The following is a 13882-nucleotide window of genomic DNA, read 5'->3' on the forward strand; positions in this document are numbered from 1 at the left end:
CTCCAAAATTTAACCTTGTCCTGTCATAGTGTCTAAACTTGCACATAATTAGAACTCATTAGAACTGTGTATAGACAACAACTGAATGCTAAGGATGAATGTTCATTCCCTCCTCTGATTAATTTTCATAACTGAGAATTTATCCTTTGTCAGAAACCTTTACTCTGTATTTTAACAATATAAAATCAGTGTGATCTAAGTCCACAAATACTTTTTCAGTAGTCTCACAATATTTTGAGCTTCCTAGAGGTAATTATGGCTATGTCTACACTACAGAGTTTTTTCCAGAAAAACAGCCGTTTTTCCAAAATAATTTCACTTGTGTCCACACTGAAATCGCATTCTTTTGACAAAAAAATAGAAAGAACAGAGGAGGTTTTCCAACATTGGTAAACCTCTTTCTAGGAGGAAGAAGCCAAAGGCATGTGTGGATAGGGAAGAGGGAGTTTTTTCAAAAGAAGAGGAAAGAGGAAAAACCACAGTTGCCCTGGTGGCCACTCCATCTATAGTAATCACAGCTTAAATGTGATATAGGGTCCATTCAGTGTGGACTCTATCTTTCAAAAGCAGATGCTTTTTCAGTATGCTTTTGCTGTGTGGACGCAGTCTTTCCAAAGTAGTTTTTTCAGATCTCTTCTGGAAAAGCTTCTTCCAAAAGAAGCCTGCAGTCTAGACGTAGCCTATATAAGAATCTCAGTTTTTAAATACAAAACTAAATGCCTAGCTCTTGGGATTGGAGGGAAAAGTGATTGCACATAGGCAAAGCTTACAGGGAACACTCAGGGCCATGCAAAAGAACACGGAGAGGGTGCAGGAAGGCCACCCAGATGAACAGGGAAAGGGCATGAGGGGCACATCCCATTTAGCAATTACAATTCTGGCAGAGGGTGATGATGCGCCTCTGGAGTGTTACAACACAGCAAGGCCACCCCAGCCGGAGGCCCGATTGTGCTTGCTAGGGACACACAGTACTCTGGAGAGTTACAATCTCAATGGGCGAGGCAGCCAGAGTCGTAGCAAAGCGGTGGTATTGAGCAAGCAGGGTGCTGGCATGAGTCAAGCGGGCAGGATTTGTGCTGCACGGTGAGGGAGCAGGGCTTTAAAATGTGACACAGGACACAGGTATCATCAACTGTCAAAAGATCCCTGAGGCTCCTAGAGCTGCTGCCACCCATCGGCTCTGGTGGGGGCGAGATGGCAGGGAAGATGCAGCGGGCCCGGCAGCCGCTGGGCACGTAGCGACGCGCCGCTCGCACGTGCTGCTTTGGAAGCCGCGTGACTCTGGGCCGTTGAGGGTGGGGCCGGCGCGGGGGGCGCCACTCACCTAGGGCGGCAGGGCCTAGGGAGACAGCCCCGAACAAGCAGCAGCGGCTCTACCCCACCCCGTGCTGACGAAGGCCAGGCGGCTCCCCGGCACCGCGCCACTTCACAGTCCCGGAGCTGGTCTTCTCCCCCCCCGGCCAACGTTGCAGAGGGCGGGGCCGTGCGTGCTCGTGCCCGCTCAGCATGTAACGCGCACGCACTTAGGCCGCCTTCGCCGCGCCGGTTGCGTACTAGGTGAGGCGGCGGGGTGAGGGCGGCTGGGGCGAGCCGGGACGCCACGGGACAGGAGGAGGGGGCAGTTTCAGGGGGGAAGTGCCCCCCCCGGCGGTTGCTAGCTGTCGCTCAGCGCATGTGCTGTCCGCGCGCAGGCGCCGTTTAGAAACCAGCCGCTCTGAGGCGCTGCGCGTGTCGGCGGGGTGAGCTGCCTGTGGCCGCACCCCCCGCTAGGGGCGGGGCTCCACTTCCCGCTCTTGTTCCCAGGGCCCTGGCAGCCAGCCCCTTCCACGGATATCGCCGGGAGAGCTGGGCTCGGCTCCCCGCCCCTGTGCCTGCTTCCCCCTCCCCGCCCAGGGGGGCTCGCCTGGGGCCTCCAGTAGTGCTGGTGCCTGAGTACCGCGGGCCAGTACGACTCAGTGCAGCGCCTGAGGGCGAAGGACGTGCGGACACTGGGCCAATAGAAAAGGAGAAACATCCCTGATGTGGAGGGAGAAGAGATACCAAGTACAGCAGAGGGGCTGCCAAAGGTCCACCTGGAGTGGACCAAGGTGTCTTTATCAGTCCCTACCCCGCACTGCCTTCCTCGCCTGATGGATTCCTTTGACCTTGCCTCTTCCACTAATTCATAGACCTCATAAAAATCTTCCTCCTGTGAGTCCATTGAAGTGCAGCAAGAGATCCCTGATTCTAGGAAGAGGGACTGTGAGTGAGGCTACAACTTAGGGCCAATGCTGCCCTCAATCCTCTGTGAAGCTCATAAGTCTTATACAAAGATTAAATATAGCAGGTTTTGCCAAGGCCGTTGTGCAATTGAGCATTATTTTCATGTTTTGTGCCACCATGTGGTAAAATTATGAACTGCATTTTTATACTAAATTATATTAAGAAATCTGCTGTAGTTTGAATATAGCCTCAATGTGGCCTTTAAATATTAGTTCTTCCTAGGATAGCTCCACCTAGAAAATACTTACGTTTAAAAGAAAAAGACAGCTAATAAAGGCAAGTGGTTCTCAGTCATGTAATTACTTGTTTTATATTTTCACAGTCTAGAACAGCGGTGCACAACTCGTGTCGTGACTGCCTTTGTTCACAGCTGTCTTCCTGGGGAGTCGCAGTGCTGTGATCTGGCTGGTATTTTCTGCTTTTCCCAGCTTGGTGCCTGACAGACACGTAACGGGTGTGGGGAGAGTGGCAGGGGAGCTGCCCGGTGTTTTATGGGGGGGAGGTTTGTGGGTTTTTTGGCTCAACAAAATTTTCCCCGCAGCATGGGAGTTGCAAATGAAAAAAGGTTGCGCACCACTAGTCTAGAACAGTGCTCCATTACCCTCTTTTGACAACAAAAATTACTACATTATCTTGTAGGGAAGAGAAGCTGCGGGAGGACGGGGGACCTGTAACCTGAGCCCTGCCATGCAGGGCTGAAGCCATGAGGCTTCAGTTTTGTCCCTGGGCAATGGGACTCTGGCTTTGGCCCTGGGCCCCAGCAAATCTAACACCAGCTTTGGCCACCCTATTAAAATGGAGTCATGACCCACGTTGGAATCCCAATTTGTGGGTTGAGAACCACTGGTCTAGAACTTTAACCACTGAACTTTCTCTGTGGACCTTACTCGTGACCTATCACCCCCTGCAATTGGACAACCAGTGGTACCAAGTATTATGGGAGAATTGGGATGTGGATGCAGGAAGACAAAGATAGAAGTCACCAGACATTTTCTGCTATAATGTGAATCAATTTGAATCCAGCTCTTTGAAGGCAAAAAGCTGTGCTATGGAGTTAGCACAACTTACAGAAGGAAAAAATAACTTTTTCTCTGTTACCTTTAAGCTAAAGGGAGAAATGGCAGCCTCCTCTTCATCCTCTTCAGCTGGTGGAGTCAGTGGAAGCTCTGTAACTGGATCTGGGTTCAGTGTCTCAGACCTTGCCCCACCACGGAAAGCCCTCTTTACGTACCCTAAAGGAGCTGGAGAAATGTTAGAAGGTAACTGCTCTGTTTCACATTTTGCTGTCATTGAACTATTGTTGATAAAGTTGACAGAATATATAAAAATTTAGAATTCTTAATGTCATTTTAGGTACAGACAAGTCAAAAGATTTAATTGTAAAAAGAAAGCAATCTGGATGGGTAGATGATAGGTCTATTTCTGCTTTCAGTATAGCTCTGCTGCCATGTTCTTTCCTTCATTCCTGATAAATTCTCTACCCCTATTCTCAAACTTTAAAATGGAATAGGATTGTTTTTCCTTCATATGTACAAAAAAGTTGTCAGACCCATAAAAACAAAATCAGTGCTCTTGCGCAAATTCAAGCGGCCAGTGTAGACAGCTGGCAAGTTTTTGCCAGTCTAGACGCACCCCTCATGTCTCCAATACTCAGGAATCAAAATGGCCTGTTCAGGCTGCAGCATAGGCTAGTGTAGGCCTCAGGGCTAATTTGTCCCCCCAACTCCAGTGAGCCACTGCAGTTGCGAAAGTCACTTCCACCACTCTGTGCCCTCCTAGGCCCTGTACGAATGCAAGAATGGGGGACTTTCAGAGGTGGTACAAAGCTGCAGAGCTAGGCACAGAGAAGTATGCATATGCCCTCACAATTGGAGGGCCTGCATGCCATATGGCCATTTTGCATCAGCTTATCCAATGCAACAGAGCTGTAGCAAAAAGATGAATCTGGCCAATGTGTAAATGTATTCCTACACCATTGAAGTCAGTGGAGTTAGAGCAGAGATGAACTTGGCCTTACAGGTTTCATTTGAGTATCTGAAATGCCAATGCATTTGTGTAAAGCCTAATCACAGGGTACTCTAGTGCAGTGTTTCCCAATTTTATTTGGCCACGGGACCCTTTTTGGCTTGAAAGAATTTCAAGGAACCCATAGATTCCAAGCAGAGCCCCTTTCTTCCCTTCCCTCCCCCCCCCCCCCCAGCCCTGCAATTTCACCTCCTCCTCCTCCCCCCCCCCCCCCCAAAAAAAAGCCCCGCCACAATTTGTCTCTGTCTGGGGGGAGTGCCAGGTTCTCATGGAACCCTTACTTTTGCTTCGTGGAATGTTTGTCTAGTCAGGTTAGAATGTAAACTCTTTGGGGCAGGGACTATGTCTTTTAATTTGCTTAATGTCCTTTGCAAGTTGCTATGCAAATTAATCGGATAGAATACAAATAAAAATATACATACAGGCTATGTCTACGCTCTAGCCTCTTGCGCAAAAACATATGCAAATGAGGCATAATTAATTAGGCTCCTTTTTGCACAAGAGGCTTTTGCGCAAAAACCCCTTCTTGCACAAGAGCTGTTCCACATTTTTTTCAGGAATACCACCTATATCACAGCATTCTTGATGGAATATTTTTTACAATATTTGACCAAGGTGAAGAATTTGTGATGTGCTCAGATGAAAGAAGATTAACGTTCACTACGTTTTAATACATAAAACTGTTCAGTTGACTAGCTCTCCACTTGCCCTGTTGTTTTTTTCTGTTTGCCTTCTGCATTGTCCCTCTCTTATCTAGGATGGAAGAATGCAAGGATAGGCAAAACAGTCCTTCAGTTGGCAATGGGGAACACAACATGCTTGTGTTTTTGTTTTGTACCACTGAGGTCTTTGTCTTGCATAATGTGTTAAATTCATGAGAACACATGGGTCTCCTGCTCCCATTTAAGATAATGCCCCGTATTTATACAAATGCACTAATATTGTCAATTGTGGCTCTGCTGTGATCTGTTCTTTCAATGTAGTTTGGAGGAACTGTGGATGGAAGGTCTAAGTATCCATATCGCATAAACCATGCCTAGGCAAAATATGGCCCACGGGCCGGATCAGGCCCACCAAGCCACCAGATCTGGCTCGTGGACGTTGCGGGGAGCCACAGGCAGGCTCCCCTGTTTGTCTTGCAGCCCCACACACCGCTCAGGAAAGAGGCTGCAGAGCTGTTTCTCTTTAAAAACTGAGAGCCCAGAGGGGAGAGGCTTCAGGCTTAACTCCCACCCCCTAGCACAATCCCATTGGCTGATGTCTGGCCAGAAATTGACCAATGGGAACTACCTGTTTGAATAACAGGCAGCACACACACAGCACAATAGCTTCTTCCCTGCCAGCTTAGTTATTCACACAATCACATGGCTGTGCAGTCTGTGCATGCGTTGGGGCAGGCAGGCTGGCTTGCAGAGCTTAAAAAGCTTCTCAGCATTTAGTTCTGCAGGCAGGCAGACTGGTTGGGCTGCTGGCTGGTAAGTCTCCTGGCCAGAGTCTGCCTCTGGCAGCCCAGCCCCTCTCCCCTCAACATACCCAAACGCTCTGCGCCCCTCTCAGATCTGGCACCCTAGTCCCCTGCCACAGATTACAATCCCCTCCTACCCTAGGTTACAACCCAAACTCCTGCACCCCAGTCCACTGCCTTAGGTCATAACCACCTCCTGCCATACGTCATAGTCCAAAACCCTGCACCCCGGTACCCTGCCCTAGATCACAACTGCCTCCTTCACCCAGACTCCTTCCCAAACTCCATTCTCCCTCCTGCACCCCAAACCCTTACCCCAACCTCCATCCCAGACCCCACATCTCCTCCATTAATATCATGGAAGAGTGCAGCCCTTGACCACTTTCCAAAATCTTGGAGTGCTACCCTCATCAAAAATGATTGCCAACTTCTGACCTAAACTCTGTGGAACTACAGATTCAAATCCAAAAAGGGTCAACTCTGTTTTTTGTTTCTTTGAGATAAATAGATTCACTGCAGCTAACTTGAGAAAGAGGACAGTCTTTGATATGTCTGCTTTTATTGCATTCCATGTAAAAAGAGGGGCCGTTAATGTGTAAACCCAGGTGTTTGCAACTGAGTACTTGGGCATCCACCCAGGAGAGATTCAAGTGCTGCTCAACTAATTAGCAAATTGCCCACAGCCAGCAGCATGCATATATCCAGTACATATAACAACATTTATTCCACACTTGGATAGAAAAAAATTAGGGAACATTGAGTGTTTGCCTCAATATCATGGCCAGAATTTCCCCTCTTTACTGCCATACAGTGAGCTGTGTGTCAGTTACAATCCTCTGCCTTGGAAGTGGCTGCATTTTAGTGGCTCTGTATGTACAATTATCAATGAAAGCTGGGCAAGAGGCTATCAGCAGGCCATATCTGGCCCACCTAGCACCTGCCAGTAGGCTGCTAGACAACGTTAGTTGCCCAGCAGGTGCAAGCCCTTTAAATAGCATTTAAAAGGGCTCATGCCTCCCCGGAGGCTCCCAGGCAATGTGTTAGCGGTGGGGCAGGGAGCTACCAGCCCTTTCAGCTGTTTCTATTTAAAGGGCTCGTGCCTTCCTGGTGGCTGCTAAGGTGTGAGCCCTTAAAATAGCAGGAGTTGAAAGGGCTCTCAGATCCGGTCCAGCTGCTAATATGTTGCCTGGGAACCGCAGAGGAGGTGTGAGCTCTTTCAGCTCCTGCTATTTAAAGGCCCCGCCCCTTCCACATGATGCCCATGATCGCTTTAGAAATTTTTGAAGTGGCCACCCTTCAAAAATTCTTGCCCACCTCTGCACTAGATAAATGTAAATTATCACCTAATATGATGTAGGTTACTTAATGTGCTGAATACTGATAGCCCTGTAGAAATGGCATTATGCCATATCACTAATTGAAGTTTACACACATTAGTCTGTGTCTGATGTGAAATAATTACAACTAAACACTTGTTCACAGAACTTAATGAGCCCTCAAAATAAATTAAAATTATTAAATACTTCAAGCTACTGAATTGATGGGTGACTGCTTCACAACATCCAGCCAGCAGAGTATGATTTTGGTTATGTAGGCTTAAAGGGCCTCAGTAGGCTGGTAATACCACTTTTTCATTTGAAAGACATGGTGGGTTGCATATCTCTCTAGATATAGATATATCTAGGGCTTGACAAATAATGCAATCTACTTGTCCGTGGCGAGTAGATTGCAACCTGGAAGAGCCGGCTGGCGAGCAGGGATCGCTGTGGTTCAGCGAGCCCTGGATATACAGGCAGACTTATGTCGGATCCGCAATTACAAACTGGGTTTTTATCGTCCTGGAGGACGGGAGCGGCGAGATGCCCAGATGCGCTGTGGTCCCGCTGCCCGCGTCCTCCGGGGCGAGAAAAGCTGCTCCGCGTCTCCCTGGTCTGCTGCGGGGGGGGGGGGGGGGGGGAGTCCCCTCCAGCAGACCAGGGAGATGCAGAGCAAAGCCGCGTCGCACGCGGGCAGCGGAGCAGCCCAGACATGCCGCGGCTGTCTTTGCTCCCCGTCTCCCTGGTCTGCTGGTCCAGGGAGACACTGAGCAAAGCCGCAGAGGACCCGGGCGGAGGGACCACGGTGTGTCTCAGTCCCGCCGCCCCGTCTCCCTGGTCTTCTGGGGGGGGGGGGGGGGCGCAGCTAGTGTGCCCTCCCCCCTCTCCCCCCAGCAGACCAGGCTTTTCTCTGGATGCCTGTGGTAGAGGAGCTGGGGCGCTGCCGGTTGGTCCTGCAGCGCCGCTCTGGGCGCTACTGGACCAACCCGGCAGCACCCCAGCTGCTCTGCCCCAGGCGTCCCCAAGTCAGCCGCTGCTGAAACTGACCAGCGCTGACTACAGGAAGCCCGAGGCAGAGTTGCTCTGCCCCTAGCTTCCTGGAATCAGCCGCTGATCAGTTTCAGCAGCAGCTGACTTGGGGACGCCTGGGGTTCTTAAGTTGAATCTGTATGTAAGTAGGAACTGGCGTCCAGATTCAGCCGCTGCTGAAACTGACCAGCGGCTGATTCCAGGAAGCCCAGGGCAGAGCAACTCTGCCTCAGGCTTCCTGTAGTCAGCCGCTGGTCAGTTTCAGCAGCGGCTGAATCTGGACGCCAGTTCCTACTTACATACAGATTCAACTTAAGAACAAACCTACAGTCCCTATCTTGTACGTAACCCGGGAACTGCCTGTATCTATAAACAATTTTCCTGTGGGACAACAGAATGACGTCATCTGCCTCCACGGGCTGGGGAGTAGGCATGGTCGAATAAAGCCTAGCAGGAGAAGGCAAACCTGGCCCAGCCCTCCCCAGAGGCTGGGCACAGAGTTAGGTCTGACTCACTGCAGCCCTGGCCTGGCCCTCCCCTCCCCAGTGGCCAGGGGGACAGCCAGGGATGCTTCAGCCCACTGAGACTCTGCACCCCCAGCTCCTTCTCTCACCCCGTCCACTGAGATCCCACGCTTCCAGTCTGCTCACTCATTTACCCCTCCCCCGCCAAGACCCCGCTCCCACTACCCCCTTACTCATCACCCTGCTGAGACCTCACTCCCTCAGCCCCCTCACACACACCCTCCTCTGAGGCCCTCCCCCTACCAGACACCTACCCCAGAAAGGAGGTTGGCAAGGAGGTGGCACAGCCCCCTAGTTATATAAAAACAAACATTGATATCCTTTTATTTTAGCACATGACTAATACAGTAGAGGGCATTTTATTTGCAGAAGAGGCTTGGAAGGTGAGCCAGTATGACAGTGGTATTCTGAGAACAGTATAGCAACCTCTGATTCCTGTATAGAACTGAATCCTGGGATGGGATTTTCCAGGACTGGTGGCAAAGTTCTCATTCTAAAAAGGAGCCAACCCTTTGAAGTTTTCTTGTTTTAATTTAGAAATCTTGTAGAGCATGAGGAAGGGTACATGTATTTTATTCAACTTTTGGTCAATCTGTTCCTAATAATGTGATAACTATTTTGAGAGGCAGCAGCAGTTTAAATGAAGCATCCTGTAAGGATAGCATTAATTTAGGATTTTAATTTTAAATAACATCTCACGCATTCGTTCTCTCCAAATGGATGCAGTTGTCTATGTGGGGTTGCATACTGTGATGGTCCTTTTTCAAAGAAACCATTTAAAATATTTATAAATGTCACCCAATTGTACATCTTTTTCAGGTAGTTTTACAGTTGTTTAAAATAATTTACCCTTGGATTCTTTAAGGGTACGTCTACACTGCACAGCTCTTTCGGGACACCGGATGTATCCCGAAATAGCTACCCTGAGTCTTAACAAGCCATGCGTTATTTTGAAATATTTTTCGAAATAAGTCACACTATTTCAGCATCAAGGGATGTCTCGAATAACGTGTTATTACGAAGTTTGGTTCTGTGTAGATGCATCAAATTTCAAAATAAGCTATTTTGAAATAGAATTGAAATAGCTAATTTACGTAGTAAAAATTGCGTATCTTATTTTGAGTTTTGGATGCTGTGTAGGTGTACCCTGTGGGATCTTGGACTTACCAGTTATACTATCAAGAGCAGATTTAAATAATGTTTGTCATGTTATTGACAAAGTATTAGAGACTCCCTTATTTCTAAGGTAATTGTGTAATTGATGTTTGTAAAATGCATGGGTAATTTTAAGTGACTTGCATGGGATTATTTTTATGGAAATTGCAAAGTACAGAAGTTAATATTTGTTTAAATTCTGAGTGAGTCACGGATTGCCAAAAGATTAGCTGACTTCTATTCAACTTGCTTCCAGTTTCATGTTTGCTAAAATCATTTGGAAAAGGATTGATGTTATATTTATGGATTTGTAGCATTTCTGTAAGTACAGCCTAGTTGCTTGAACAATAGGCTCTGTACAAATGATTAAAATAGATTGTTATATCAGATATATCAGGTGAAGTTTAAGGATTGTGTATACATTAGCCTCTCGAGTTATGTGAAATGCTGAAAATTCATTTTCATTGGGCCCTGTTGTTCAGCCTTTATTCAGGCAAAGTTCCCAATAATGATAATGGACAAGGCTTAAAAACTCCACTCAGCTTGTGTTGATTAGAGTGAAAGATACTGTGCTACCATTAACCCTGCAATTTAAAAGAATCAGTGTACGTATGGTATATCTCCTGTGATTTTGTTAGACTCCGTTCTCCATCCTGGTTTCACTCCACTGTCCCTATCATGGATCTCTGTTGTCTTCAGTGTCCATTTCTTTATCTCCTTTCACTATATTTTGTTTTGTCTCTTTTTCCCCCATGTTGTTGGTCTTCTCTCCTAGCTCAATACGCATATCTAATCAGTCTCTATGGCCTACTCCACTTATGCCTGCTCAGAGCTCTTATCCATTCACACAGCTAGAAAAGCTTTTATCATACTGTACATTTAAGCCTTGCGGATACTAATGCAGGCTATTAACCTAAGTAATGCAGCTTTACTTACTTGAAGACTATAAGTTTAGTTGACATGTTTATCACGGTATCTTCACTGCGGTAAGTCAACAGCTGACACTTTCCCTTTGAGTATGGTTACTCTTCTTGTTTTGGTGGAGTGCCGGAGTTGACAAGAGAGCTACTCAGTGGTTGATTTATCGCATCTTTACTGGAGGCAATAAATAATCTTCTGCTAGGCTGATTGCTTTCAATTGATCCAGCCAGTAGTAAAGACATACCCTTAGTAAACAGAACTAAACCACTAGCTAATGACTGGTATGAAAGATGAGAGGCCTTGCTGTCTCGGGGCAAGTCCCAGGTAAGAAACTAACTTTTTTCCTCTGTTGTGCTGCTCAGATAGTGGAGGATCCTGTGACTTCTACAGTGGTGCTGCTCCTGCACTTCGGTTAAATTTTTAGTATCCTCTGATACATACAGGTTATCTAATAAATTGGATCCTCTCCTTTCCCCACCCCACCTCTGGCTGTTGGAAGGGAGGAGCATTGTATTTCTGTTCCACCTGAGTGATATGGATGCTGTGGGAGTGGGTGGCCTTTACCAGCCTTTTCTTCCTATGAATCCTGGCTGCTATAGTGGGGAGCTACCCTACGCTATACCAGTGCTTCTCATTGGACAGGTCCATGGACTAGTACCACTCCCTGAGATCTCCCTGACACAGTTTAAGAAAGCAACAAGCTGATCCCTGGTATCAAAATGGTTGAGAAACACTGCTCTGTCACGTCCAGGTTGGATTTTAGTTCTGTTACTCTATTGCCTATCCTCTGCTGTTGTCCAGTTTCTCAAGCAACAGCAGAGTGAAATGACCTACTGTGGCGGGCCCCTCCCGCCTGGGTCCCCGACCCCTCGTGATACAGTCTCCCTGGCCCTTTAAGCCAGGCCAAAGGCCCTCTGGCCTGAGTCCCCGAAACAGTCTACAGCTGGCCCTTTAAGCAGGGCTAAGGCCCCCAGGCCTGAGTCCACAAAAACAGTTTATAGCTGGCCCTTTAAGCAGGGCTAAGGCCCCCTGGCCAGAGTCCACACAGTTTATAGTTGGCCCTTTAAGCAGGGCTAAGGCCCCCTGGCCAGAGTCCACACAGTTTACAGTTGGCCCTTTAAGCAGGGCTAAGGCCCCCTGGCCAGAGTCCGCAAAACAGTCTATAGCTGGCCCATTAAGCAAGGCCAAGTCCACAACACAGTTGTCGTTGTAGCAGGGCACACCCCAGGTAGGGGGACCTGGGCCCCCCCTACTCCACCGGGTCCCAGCCCAGGGCCCTGTGAGCGACCAGGTACCGGGTCACTCTCTCGGCGGGGCCATCCAGCCGAAACGCGCCGAGGTTCTCGGGCCGGGAGCGGCGGCTCCTGCTCCTGCCCTGGGCCACTTCCTACCTGGACCCCCGGGCTTCCTTCCCCTGGACTTGCCCAGCTGGCTGCAATCTCCAGGCCGGTGTCCTCTCGGCAGGCAGTCTCTGGGTTGCACCAATTCGCCTCCGCCTTCCTTCCGGCCTCTCCTGGAGTCCCTGGCAACCGCTGGGGGGAGCTCCTTTCTCCAGTCCTTCTCCTTCAGCTGCCTCCCCTGACTGAGTCCTGGCCCAGGCTTTTATAGCCCTGCTGCAGCCTGGGCATGCTCGGTAGGGCTGTGGGGGAGGGGCCTCTGCAGCCAGGTAACCCTGGCTGTGCCCTGTAGGTTCAGTGCGGGGCTGCCTTGCCCCGTCACACCTACCATCTGTTTTACTGCTGCCCACTGAGTTCTGAATAGCTGCAGTGAGGCCGAAAAGGCTTAGTTCTCTTTGTGCTGCAGTTTGCAAAGCTTTATGCAGTAGCAGAGGCACTTGAATCATTTGCAGACAAGACAGCACTGGTTCATGTTGGGAGGATAACTTTAAACAATAAGAGCTAAAACACATTTTAAGATAATAGATACAGATGCAGCAGCTGATAGCAGTTGCCTGGCAAAGCTTTCTGCTGTTCTTGGGCAAGTGGATTTTCAGGGTGTGGGAAAGGGAATTTTGCATGAAAAAGGAAGGGGGTGGGAGGAAAAATAGGATTTCTGAATATTAATTGACATGCACAATTGAAGAGTATTATTAAGCTCTATCAGATTTTGCTAGCTGTTTGCATATGGCAACTGCTAACTTTTCTCCTCGTAGGATGAATCAAAAGAAATAAAATGAGGGTCACACCTAAAATTATATATTTGATAGGTACGTTGCCTTTGAAAGTATCTCTTGCCATGTTTAAGCAACTAAATATGTTAGTTAAAATTAATTGTAGACTTTGTCTGGTGAGGTAGACAACCCCTCACCAATATATAAGAACAAAAGTAACATCTTTTTTCCTAACACGTTGTTATTATTAGCTCCCATTGTCAGAAAACACCAGAGGTGAAAATAGGCTGCTGCTCCCTGGTGTGGTGCTCTGGCAAGAAGCGGATGGCTGGGGCACTAAGCTGCAGGGGGAGAGTGCTCTCTGCCTGGCTCCCAGGGCTTCCTGCTGACTGCCATACTCAGCAGCAGGCAGCCAGACACATTAAAAGGGGCTGGCTGGGGGTGCCTTCCCCACTGTCCATGAGTGCCCAAGCCCCCTCCCTTCCACCACCATTTCTCCTCTTCTCCTCTCCTGCACAGCCAGGAGCAAGAGGAAAGCAGCAAGATCTGCACTTTCCCTTGCTCACTGAGGGTACATCTACACAGCAGCATTGTTATTTCAGAATAACTGGCGTTACTCTGCAATAACAAAGAGCATGCCTACACTACAAGCTTTTATTTTAAATAATGTTAAGCTGGAGGACTTCTTCCTTCCACTTCCCTTACTCCTCATAAAATGAGGTTACCATGAGTCAGAGTAAGAGTGTTCTTCCTTTGACTTCCTGTTGTGTAGACAGCACCAAAAGCCAAATTAAGCTATTTTGACTTCAGCTATGCAATTGATGTAGCTGAAGCTGCATAGCTTATTTCAACTAGCCCTGCTGTGTAGATGTACCCTCAGAGGAAGAGGGAAGAAGAAGAAAAGCAACGGAGACTAGTATGTGCTAAGGATGTTAAGAAATGGGTAATCTACTAATCGTGTATTGTAGTCAGTCAAAAATTTTATTGACTATACAATTAGTCGATAAGGGAAGGCTCAGAATTTGGGGGGGGGATAAGGGCTCTGGCTAGGGGTGAGTTTGGGGCGCATGAGAGG

At 48.3% G+C, this 13882-nt stretch overlaps 1 protein-coding gene across 13 annotated transcripts in view; it reads right to left on the reverse strand.

The window, feature by feature from the left end:
- Window positions 1-13882, reverse strand: part of ASCC1 (activating signal cointegrator 1 complex subunit 1) — a 109398-nt gene that overhangs the window by 63401 nt on the left and 32115 nt on the right. For 8 of the 13 annotated variants that reach the window (XR_016350170.1, XR_016350169.1, XM_089780137.1 and 5 more), the window contains one exon: window positions 3361-3503. Coding sequence is in view for 5 of the 13 variants with exons in the window: in XM_089780137.1 (XP_089636263.1) it covers window positions 3361-3503 (143 nt within the window). In the remaining 8 variants the exon portion in view is untranslated. Of the gene's footprint in view, window positions 1-1324; window positions 2210-3360; window positions 3504-12088; window positions 12250-13882 lie in introns of those variants that run through there. The other 5 variants (XM_075935000.2, XM_089780139.1, XM_075934997.2 and 2 more) reach the window with 5 other exon arrangements.

The sequence above is a fragment of the Pelodiscus sinensis genome, chromosome 8, assembly GCF_052426305.1.
Source record: "Pelodiscus sinensis isolate ZL-2025 chromosome 8, ASM5242630v1, whole genome shotgun sequence".
In the NCBI taxonomy this organism is placed as follows: Eukaryota; Metazoa; Chordata; order Testudines; family Trionychidae; genus Pelodiscus; species Pelodiscus sinensis.